Source organism: Miscanthus floridulus, chromosome 17 (genome assembly GCF_019320115.1).
Source record: "Miscanthus floridulus cultivar M001 chromosome 17, ASM1932011v1, whole genome shotgun sequence".
NCBI lineage: Eukaryota > Viridiplantae > Streptophyta > Magnoliopsida > Poales > Poaceae > Miscanthus > Miscanthus floridulus.
In genome coordinates this window covers 2,815,000-2,826,193 of record NC_089596.1, presented here as the reverse complement: position 1 = coordinate 2,826,193, position 11,194 = coordinate 2,815,000, and the positions used below count along the sequence as shown (strand labels likewise).

General features: G+C 50.1%; 1 protein-coding gene across 1 annotated transcript; it reads right to left on the bottom strand.

The window, feature by feature from the left end:
- Positions 1-4,796: 4,796 nt before the first annotated feature.
- Positions 4,797-9,965, bottom strand: LOC136518146 (uncharacterized). Its single transcript, XM_066511815.1, has 4 exons — positions 9,066-9,965; positions 6,587-6,642; positions 6,300-6,492; positions 4,797-5,804 (listed from the first exon to the last, which is right to left on the bottom strand). Exons 1-4 carry the CDS (start codon positions 9,843-9,845, stop codon positions 5,448-5,450), a joined length of 1,386 nt encoding a protein of 461 aa, XP_066367912.1. The 5' UTR covers positions 9,846-9,965; the 3' UTR covers positions 4,797-5,447.
- Between the last annotated feature and the right edge of the window lie 1,229 nt (positions 9,966-11,194).

The following is an 11,194-nucleotide window of genomic DNA, read 5'->3' as shown; positions in this document are numbered from 1 at the left end:
AAGCAAGCGAGACGCTTGGGATGCCCTGTGTCGTGTCCGAGACCGGCAGGGAAGTCTCCGAATGGGATCCCACCGTAGGGAGGCACCGAGCCACCGAGGCCCAGCGAACGGCCTCGGCACCCACTAGAGAAACCCTCCGGTACTCTTGGAGCGCGTCTCCGGACCGCTAGCCGACCCCCAGCGAACGGGGTACGGGCCTCCACTCGGACTTACCCGATAACGGCTCACCGGAAATGCCGTCGCTCGCGCCCACCGAGGGTAGCGTGGCATCTTCCACCCCTCCTTCCTCTCGCTCCAGGCAGAGGCTAAGGGGCTCTTCCCGCAGCATCGTCGAGGCCCTGCGATCCGAACTCGCACCCACGGGCCCGGCAAACACAATGTAACTCCCCACTCGAAAGAGAAAAAAGCCCCTGGAGAAGGGAAATCACTCCTCCAGGGCCTCGGGGGCTACACCCGGCGGGTGCGCTCGCGCGCACCCACCAAAACCTCGAAGACAAAGCACCATCCCGACAGGAACTATCAAGAGCCAATTCTCGTCAGAACCTCAGGGGGAGTGCCTCCACTCCCCCCAAGGCTCGGGGGCTACTGTCGGATACCGTGAGAAGGGGTACCCTAAGCAAGATCCAAAAAACGACCGCTTAGACTTCGTAAAGATCGAAACCAGCTAAGCGCTGCTGGCCTCGGCCGATTGTCCGACTCGCCCGAGGCCCCATCGCCGCGGGCCTCGGCCGACCCTCCGCTTCGCCCGAGGCCCCTCACCACGGGCCTCGGCCGATTCCCCGTCAAAGGCCTCGGCCGGGCCACCGACCCTCTGTCTCGCGCAAGGCGGGCTCGGCAGCGCTCCGCCACCTCTTCCTTCTCCCGTCCCTCTGGCAAAACGTCGTGTCACGACAACTCTGCCAACTGCTGCCCCTGACAACAGCCGCGCGCCCGGCACAGTACAGCAGAATGGCCGATGGGACAGGAGGCAGGACTGGGCAGGGGTTACCCGCCACTGTACTAACCACCGTGACGCCCATACCTCACTATGCTGCCAACTCCTGCACCGAGGACAATGCAGCGTGGGGAGCCACATCTGGGCTACTGTAGCCTCGGAATCAGCACCCAAGGCCAATAACTCCCCCCAAGAACCTCGACAGTTTGCTTCACGGGCTCGGCAGCCTGAGGGTCCATGACCACCGAGCCCCCCGCGATGGCTCGGCCTCGGCATAGCCGCTGCCCCCTACGGCGTCATTACACGGCAACCCGCACGTCGCCCGCCATGTCCTGCATCAAGCCGTACTGGAGCCCCACGACGCACAAGACCGAGTACGACCAGCATGTCACTTCCGCACGTCCCATCGAGGCGCTCAACCACTCCGACAAATCACACGACGGCGCAGTGCAGCGACGTGGCAGACCAGACGTCCGTCACGCCAGCACCCTGCCATCCACGACGGGACTGTGCAAGGGTTACCGGCTACTGTGCTGCCTAAACTCCTGCACCAAGGACGGACACGACGTAGGGAGTCAGAACCGGGTTCCTGTGACCTCGGGGCCAGCGAACCGACCGCTCCGCCCCGCTCGAGACCCCCGATGAGCCTCGGATTCCGCCTCGCCCGAGACTCCCGGTAGGGCCTCGGGCGAACTGGCCATGCTCCGCCTCGCCCGAGGCTGGGCTCGTCCCGCAATCTCGTCACCTCCACCTCAAAAGTCACTCTGGCAGGCTATCGCATCCAATTAATGCACCCAGCTGCCCTCACTACGAAAGCCACGATCGGCAGCATGCCGCGACAGGACAACGGTCAAATCGCCTTTTTACCATCCCTTACTGACGGTACAGGGCACCGTATCCTGTAGACGCATGTTCCGCACTGTTCCGCCCAAATCAACTATCGACGATGGCCGCCCAGACCTCACATTGCCACCCGCTAAAAGCCTCGGCACAGCAGGCCTCAGCACAGTGGGTCTCGGCCTCAGCGCGATAGGTCTCGGCACAGCCTACTACAGCAGCCACCAGGCCTCGGCGTTTCACCAAGTCAACAAAAGTACAAGAGCGCGGCATGTCGTCAGCCTTGAAGACCATACCGACTAGACATCGATTGGAACTCCCGCGACGCCATACTGCTTCAGGGAGCGGAATACGTCAGCAAATAGTAGCCTTCTCATGTACCTCTCGCTTCCTCCTTGTAACTATAAAAGGAGGTAGCCAGGGCCATTTCTGGGGGGGCGAAAGGAAAAACACGCCGATAGAATCACGCATTTCCACGCTGCTTGGGAGCAACGTCCCAAGCAGTTCGCACCACCCTCGCCGAGACCTGGGGCTAGCTCCCTCTCTCACTCAGCTTGTAACCCCCTACCACGAGCACTCCGGTGCAAGGAATACAAGATCGATCTCTCAGACTGGACGTAGGGCCTCGACTGCCCGAACCAGTATAAACCTTGTGTCTCTTTGCATCACCATCCGGGATTAGGGACACGCAGTACAAATTCACTCGTTGGTTGAGGGACCCCCGGTTCCAAAACACCGACACCTCTGGTACCTTTTTGGAGTGCGTCTCTGGATCACTAGCCGACTCCTATCGAATGGGGCACGGGCCTCCACTCGGACTTACCCGATAACAGCTCACCGGAAGTGTCACCGCTCGCACCCACCGAGGGTAGCCTGGCATATTCCACCCCTACTTTCGAGCAAAAAGGAAGCGCGAGGGTCATACAAAAAGCCAGGGAAACTCCTGATCGCCCTCTTGCTCCGTGCGGAGGCTCGGGGGCTCCTCCTGCAACCTTGCCGAGACCTAGCGACCTAGACTCACACGCGAGGGCTCGGCAAACAACCCCTCCTTCCGAACGAAAAGGATGCGCGAGGGTCGTACAAAAGCCAGGGGAACTCCTGACCGCCCTCTCGCTCCGTGCGGAGGTTTGGGGGCTCTTCCTGCAACCTTGCCGAGACCCAGCGACCTAGGCTCGCACGCGAGGGCTCGGCAGGCTCAGGGACTCCTCCTGCACCCCGAACGAAAGACTAACAACCTGAGCTCACCCTCATGGGTCTGACAAACACGACAGAACACCCTGCTCGTCGAAGAAAAAAAAAGCCCCTGGAGGAATGAACTCACTCCTCTAGGGCCTCGGGGGCTACACCCGGCGGGTGCGCTCGCGCACACCCACCGGAACCTCAGAAAAACAAAACACAATCCCGACGGGAGCAGCTGCAAGTCTCGACAAAACCTCAGGGAGAGTGCCTCACACTCCCGCCCGAGGCTCGGGGGCTACTGTCGGATACCAGAAAAAGGGGTACCCCAAGCAAAGACCGAAAAACTGCTTAGACCCTAAAAAGGTCTCGGCCAAAATCTCCGATTCGCCCGAGGCCCCCTCGCCGAGGCCCCCTCGCCGAGGCCTCAGAAGAAGTACCGATTCTCCGATTCGTGCGAGGCCGGCTCGGCACCAGCCCCGCGACCGCCGCCTTGACCAAACTGCTCTGGCTGAACATCACATCCAATCAAAGCGCTCAACTACTCCGGCAACCGCACGACGGCACAGTACAGCGAAGTGGCCGACTATACGTCAGTCGCGTCAACACCCTGCCATCTGCGACAGAACGAGGCAGGGGTTACCGACCACTGTGCTGCCTAAACTCCTGCACCAAGGATAAACGCGACGTGGGGAGTCAGGGCTGGGTCCCTGTAACCTTGGAATCAGCGCACCAACCGCTCCATCTCGCCCGAGACCCCTCGACAAAGCCTCGGACTCACTGAACCCGCTCCGTCTCGCCCGAGACCCTCCAGAGGGGGCCTCGGACAAACTGTTCGTGCTCCGCCTCGCCCGAGGCCGGGCTCGTCCCGCAACCTCGTCGTCTCCGCCCCAAATGTATCTCTGACAAGTTGTCGCATCCAATTAATGCGCCCAACTGCACCCACTACATAAGCCACGATCGGCAGTGCACTACTACAGGAGCGATGGGACAACGGTCAAATCTCCTTTTTACCATCCCTTGCTGACAATACAGGTACCATACCCTATAGACACAGGTCCCGCACTGTTCCGCCTAAATCAACTACGAGATGGCCACCGAGACCCCCGCATTGTCGCTTCTAAAGGCCTCTGCACAGCGAGCCTCGGCACGACCAGCTACAGCAGCCGCCAGGCCTCGGCACTTCACAAGTCAACAAATCCACAGGAGCGCGGCATGTCGCCTGCCCGACCATACTGACTAGACTTCTACGGGAACTCCCACGACGGCACATTGCCCCAGGAGTAGAGTACATCATCAAATAGTCCTTTACGTATAGCTCTCTCATGTACGCTGGCTTCCCCCTTGCGGCTATAAAAGGAGGTAGCCAGTACCGTTTTGGGGGACGGCCAGGAAAACATATCAAATCGGCTCACGAATGCCCACACAAGTAACGCACCTCACTCTGTAATTCATATTTCCCCTCGCAGAGACCTGGGACGAACACCCTCTCTCGCCTAGTTTGTAACCCCCTACTACAAGCACCCCGGTGTGAGGAATACAAGAACACTCTCTCAGACTGGACGTAGGGCATCCATTGCCTGAACCAGTATAAGCCTTGTGTCTCTTTGCATCACCATCTGAAATCGGGAGCACGCAGCACAAATTCACTCGTCGGTTGAGGACCCCTGGTCCGAAGTACCGACACAACACATCTTCTGATCTTATATGTCACTCAGGGTAAGAAAAAACATGTGTATCTGTTTCTGCCCTCCCATGTATGTGCATGCAGTGCACACACAACAGATATATAATATGCAGTAACAGCAATCAATCGAAGAAAAACCACAACCAGGCATTGCGATGACAAGTTTTGTCAACAGCTGAAAAGAACATACATACAAATCACTAATCATAAACTACGATAATACAGTTTAGCACATCCAAGGACTCTGTTCTAGATACAGTTAGGAGAATCCATCACAACCGTAAGCATAAAACTGTACGATCCTAAAAAGATGGAGAACTGCAGAGAGGCAGATAATGCGATAATACCTACAAACAGAACTATGCCTATGTTCAAACTGATTTGAGGCTGCTGGTAAGGCCAGCCTGCTAACAACACGAGCAGCAGCATACACTGACAGCCTCACTTTGATGCAACCTTGCCTAAATGCAACCCTTCACATAAATTTAACAAATATGAAGAGGGGTGATCTAGAACTTGATCAGATTTGGTGTCAAAATTTGATGCCCCTGGGAATGGGGATATGCTTCTAAATTCTACATTTATTCTGCCTGTTAAATCTGGTAGGATCCCAGATCACTTCTCTTCAATTTTGCTAAAGCTTGCAAGGATGTCCATAAAAAGACCAAGGGGGGTGCACAGGTGAGCATGACCTTGGTTATGACATTTTACCTGCTGATCGTGTATCCATGGATTCTTCAGGGTGTTCATGCAGACACTATATAGTAGTTTAGGGGAACATGACCATTCCTGCATATTCCATGACACCAGCACTCACCGAACAGCAGATGTGTATGGAGACAGAAAATACTCCCTAATGCGTGAGGCCCCATCCCTCGCTAGCATGCCCTCGAGGTCTCCAAGAATTCTTGCCAGCCAAATCTCCAAGCTTCGCTGGATTTCCTTGAAGTTATTCCTTATTGAACTTAGTGCTCTTCTTGTGCAAATTTTGGCTTCTGCTGTTAGCTCATCTCCAAAGCTGCCTTTTGCAGTCTCTGCTTGCAGTGTGCTGAGCTTCTGCCTTGTTTCAGTTGCACGATGCTGAAGGTGAAATGCTTCCAGCAAGAATTCTGTTTGCCGCTGTGTTCTGAACTCTGAGTTTAGTGTTGAATCACAAGGGTCACTTGTTTGCTGCACAAATAGATATTCATTAGGTTTTCTTCTCTTCTGCAATAGTAAATAATAGGAATTACCAGAATACAAGGAAAATGTCACTACTCCTTTTAAAGTGCTAAGCATGATTACTAATGAAGAAACTGTCATTTTCTTCAACATAAACATATCAATTAAATCCTTTTGCTTTTTAAAGAACTAGGTACAATGCGTTAGTAAGAAGAGACTTTTGAATTTAAATGCAACGACCACAAGCCATGCAGAGACAGCTCCAGCACTATGGACCAGAACAAGAAACTAAGATGATAGACGGCTGGAAACCGCTGCTATCTTTGGACCATGTATTCATCAAATAATTCCAACCAGGTACAGATCATATAGACATATATCAACACATGAATCTTTTTGTTACATCCAGGAATTATGAACTATTGAGTGGTATATCAGGTACTTTGCATTCAACAAAAGCACATAACTAAGTAGGTAAATGCTATTTCAGACAAGCAGGCCTACCATTCGTTTGCAAAGATCATCAATTTTCCCAGCTAGAGTTTGATATCTTTTCACTTGTTTTCGCATCACCAATGGAATCTTGGACAAATCTCCATTCACTACCTTTTCCAAGTTAATTAATTCCTGCTCCAGCAACCTAAGTTTTGCTGGAACTCCTGATGATTCTACATCCACTTTCCAGGGTGATTCTCTCCTGTTAAAGAACAATTGGCTTAGAGGCTGTAAATTATAAGTGGAATTTATTTCATGGCTAGGTCAACAAGCCTGTGCGTCAGTTAAATCTTTACCTCGGTACAGCATGCTTTGTGTTGTACGTTGACTCAACTGTATCATACTTCAGGTCCTACAAGATGCAAGTTTAAAGAGTCAAATACACAACCAAAAAAAGAAGGAAATGAAAATGGTCCTAGCCTACCAGAAGTCAACCTTTTGAGGCAACCGTTAAACATTCACGAAAATTACTGAACCATAGTTTTCTTGATAAGTTAATTTTTCCCATTGTTTTTGCAAAGGCTGTTCTATAGGTACCAGCAATGAGGAAAAAAATCACACACTCAAAAAATAACATAAATGACTCAACTATGTCTACAACAGTGTCAACGTGCAGTGAGCAAAGAGAATTGTATTGGGATAAAAAAGCAAGAAGAAAACATTGCACTTTACAGTACTATAACAATTTTTTGAAAGCACAGGATAGCCACATGTTGCACAAGGATTTATGTAGTCCAACAATGATTATATTCTCTGTATTATCAGACAGTCAAGCTTTTAATCACCCAAATTCTTCAAAACAGTCATGAACTGAAAAGAGCATCAGCTTGTAAGAATGTGAAACATCCTTTCATCTTTTTTTTCCTTGAAAAAACAATCATTACATCTGCACTTAGTAACTTAGTACAAATGTTGGTCATTTGCCATTGTATTGAATAGCCAATAAGGATCATTGGCTGCTGTTACTTCAGGTTGTGCATTAGAAACCCTTTTATTCATATATGGATATCAAGTAACTGACATCAGCACTGAAGTAACCACACATGGTAGCATGTGATGCAGATGGAGGGTTGAGGGAGAGAGAGAACTTCCAGTTGCTAGCAATGTTAGCGCTGCTTGCATACTGCAGAGATATTGAAAAACAGAAGAAGAAAAAAAATACTCACACACAGGAAATATCATTGAGAGATCAAGATTTGATGGGCCTATAATACAAGTATACAACATTCGATCTCAGACCAGAAAAAAAATATCTCTGAGATATTTATCACTGGAATCTCGTATAAATAACCCAACACATATTTTCATACTAATTAAAGTCCTTACATTTTTATGAGGTACACACAATTAAAAAGTGTCACTAAAAGAGTATGCACCTCCTCTTCCGTAGTCTACTACTTTGACCTTTGAGCCTTGAGGTACTTTCGTATTTAACAATATCAAGTGCTACTAGGTGACTATCCACAGGAATAATGAATTATGTAATGCCGACAGGAGCAAATGACCTAATATGAACACAAAATTGACCCAAACCCTTTTGAGAAAACTTCACACTGCAGGTAACCTAGAAAGAGATGGTACCAAGTACCAATGTGGTTGTTAAAACTCAGTGGCAGATTAGTCAGTTATTCAGCAAGGAAAGGGCAATTAAGTAGCAGTATGGGTTGAAAGTTGAAACACAGCAATTTCAAAGCTTTCATTCAAGTGCTATCCACTACCAGTTTGAGTTATTTGAAAGTGTGTGATTTGATGCAATAAAAGTAATGATATCCTACCACCTATAAGCACCATGCCAAGCAATATACGATTTCTAGCGAAACAACAAAAACAAAAGATAAGAGTTAGCTTTCAATCATATGCGCACATATCCAAAGGAATGTGCAACAAACCAACATACATGAACATAAGAAACTAAATGGGTATTACAGTTAGTCAGAAGTGTTTCCATATACATGCATGGGTCTATAGGATTCACCAATTATATAAAGTACCCTAAAGGATACTAATTAGTCCTAAAAATCGAAAGCATTTTTGGTAGTGCTGGTTTTATTTCTGTTGCCGAAAGACCTCTGATTTTTTATACAAAATATTGCATTCTGACAAGAAAAATTATAGGGGAACAAAGCACGAAAAAAACTGACAGTGTTTCTTCATGTACACTTGTACAGTCAATTATTGAACTTAAGGGCATCCAGCGATCTGCACCTCTAATGTACAGTAGCAAATAAAGTCTGACTTCAGTGCACCATTCATCTTCTAGGGCGCCGCTTGCATGAGAAGCAACAGGGAGCCTGTGTGATTATAGGTTTCCATATGGACCAGATAAGATCCAGGTGGCTTCGGTGGAGTAGATAACAAAAACCAGGTAGCTTTCTTGCAGGAGGCCTTGTCCCACAGATACAGTATCGGATTCTGTTTGATGGAGAGGTTATCAAAGTGGTTGTTTGTCCGTTCTACTCTGCCGCATACTACATGGTATCGCTGTCACAGTATCACTCATGGAATTATGGAAAGATGTGTATGTAGACTTGTAGAGCAGAGCTACTGAAGGATACTGGAACTAGCTTGAACCAAAGCTAATCTGATTGATTGCATTAACACAAATGGAAAGAATAGAGTCAATCCGACTTGTACTAAATTCTACGGAGTACACTCGTATCATTAGAAAGCAATGATAAAGCAATCCACCCTTAGATTTGTGTCCTTCCGATTCCGAAGCTGACAACAGGTAAAAAAGGTGAAAAAGGAGAGGCAACTTTTTGTCGTGTCACAGACCTGCCAGCCTTTTGATCGGTCCATCTCCATCCACGGCGGCATTCCCGACGCGGCCGTGGCCGCCGTGTAGAAGTCGTCGTCGTGCTTCTGGCGCTGCTGAGCGTAGAGCGCGGCGGCGGTGGCGAGGGCCTCGGCGTCGGTGGTGTCAGCGGCGTGGTCCAACCGCGGCGCGGGCAGCGGGTCCTGCTCGTGCTCCTGCTCCCCACGCGCGTCGTGGCGCGCCCGCTCCTCCTCCTCCTCCTCCTCCCCGTCGCAGGCGCGGAGCAGGGACCTGCCGCCGGCGCCGCCGGAGTCCCCGGCGCGCGAGGTGGCCGCGAGGAGCGCGGTGAGCAGCTCGTCCCGCTCGGCGGCCTCGCCCTCGAGTCGCTCGGCGCGGGCGCGCAGCGCGGCGGCCTCGGCCTCGGCCTCGGCGAGGCGAGCGCGGAGGGAGGCGGCCTCGTCCCCGGCGGCTTGGGCGCGGGCCAGGAGGCGGCGCTCGGCCTCCATCCAGGCGGCTCGGTGGCCCGCGAAGATCTCGGCGGCGCGGGCGTTGGCGCGGGCGTCCTCGCGGCGGCGCGCCCGGAGCTGCCGCAGCTGGTCCTCGGCGGCCAGCAGGCGCGTCGCGAGGATGCGGCCCCGCGACTGGAACGAGGCCACGTGGCGGGCGGCGGTGCCCGACGGGAGCGTGGCGAGGAAGAGCGCGAAGCTGACGCCGAGGTAGGTGGCGGCCAGCTGGGAGCTGGTGGAGTCCCCCGCGCCCGTGGGGCACCCGGAATCGTGCGGCGGCGAGGGCGCCGCCATTTAGGGAGAGAGAGAGCGATGAGAGGGAGGCGGCGGGGCGGCAGTGGCAGAGCCAGAGCCAGAGCCGGAGCCGGAGCAGGCGGTGGAAGTGGTTGGTTGGTGGGGTGGGGGAGTTGTGGATCTTGGGCCATGTGCAATCGACTCGAGCCTTTTAAATGGGTCGGCTACTCGGCTGGAAGAAGAAGGGATGGAGGTTTATTACGGAAATGCCCATGGCTGCGCAGTGTGGCCTTCAACTGGTATGAATAAATTGATTTTAATTTTGACCAAATTTTATAGAAAAAAGCGTTAAGACTTAGGGTATCAAATTAATATCGTTAGATTTATGATAGAATATATTTTCATAAGATACTCATCTTATGTCATAGCTGTTGTTACTTTTTTTTCCTATAAAGTTAGTCAATTTTTAAAAATTTGACTTGCACGGTTAGGAATTGATTTATCTGGGGACGTAGAGTAATTATTAATTGAAAAATAGTATAATTCTATTTTTAAAGTCAAACAATTTTATATTTAACCAACTTATATAAAATATTACAAACATTTATGACACCGAATAAATATTATTAGGTTTTGATTATATAATTCTCATAATAAACTAATTGGAACCATAATTATTGATAATTTTTCTTAGAAATTTATACTAGTCAAATTAAAAAAAATATTTATATAGAATACAGAAATGCATTTCTTGGGATGGAGGGAGAACTAGTATTGTACTGTACTGTACTCCATCCAATACGGAGGCTAAGCTTAAATATAATACACCCTCGGCTCTAGAGAATGATAATCGATATTTTGTATAAATTAGGTAAATTATCCGGGAAAGCCTAGCTGCACCAATATACCCGTATAGGAATTGAGTTGGCGATGTGGATTCTGTAGACCGTAGAGATCTCATGCAGCAGCAGTAGTACGTACTAGTGTATTTGCTTTTGCATGTAGTAGAGTACATATACGACGACATGTCGACATGATGGGTCAATCACTTGTACGTCAGTACGTGTATATACGCCTATCCTCCGGCACTGATGTACAGTACGTGTGAGCCGTTAATATGTTCGCCTCGTTCGTTTTGGCTTGTTTGGCTAATAATATATGGTTGAAAGTACCGTTAGCTGATTTGGCGTAAGAGAAAAATAATATTTGTTGGCTGAAAAAGTACGGCTTATAAGCCAGCGAACAGGACGGTTGCCGTGTTAGATGGCACCACTTCAGTGTGAAGCTATGGCGAGTGTAGCTCAGTTATTAGTTGGTTTTTTATCATGGAACCTATCGTTTTGGTTTACGTTTTCCAATTGACGAAGTTGGTGTTAGTGTTCATTGGTAAATAATATACTCATTGACAG

Excerpts from the sequence above, each read along its gene's own strand:
- LOC136518146 (XM_066511815.1), bottom strand. The coding sequence starts at position 9,845 with ATGGCGGCGCCCTCGCCGCCGCACGATTCCGGGTGCCCCACGGGCGCG. Across the intron at positions 6,643-9,065 it reads ACCGATCAAAAGGCTGGCAG|GACCTGAAGTATGATACAGT; the intron begins GTCTGTGACACG and ends TGCATCTTGTAG. Across the intron at positions 6,493-6,586 it reads ACAAAGCATGCTGTACCGAG|GAGAGAATCACCCTGGAAAG; the intron begins GTAAAGATTTAA and ends GTTCTTTAACAG.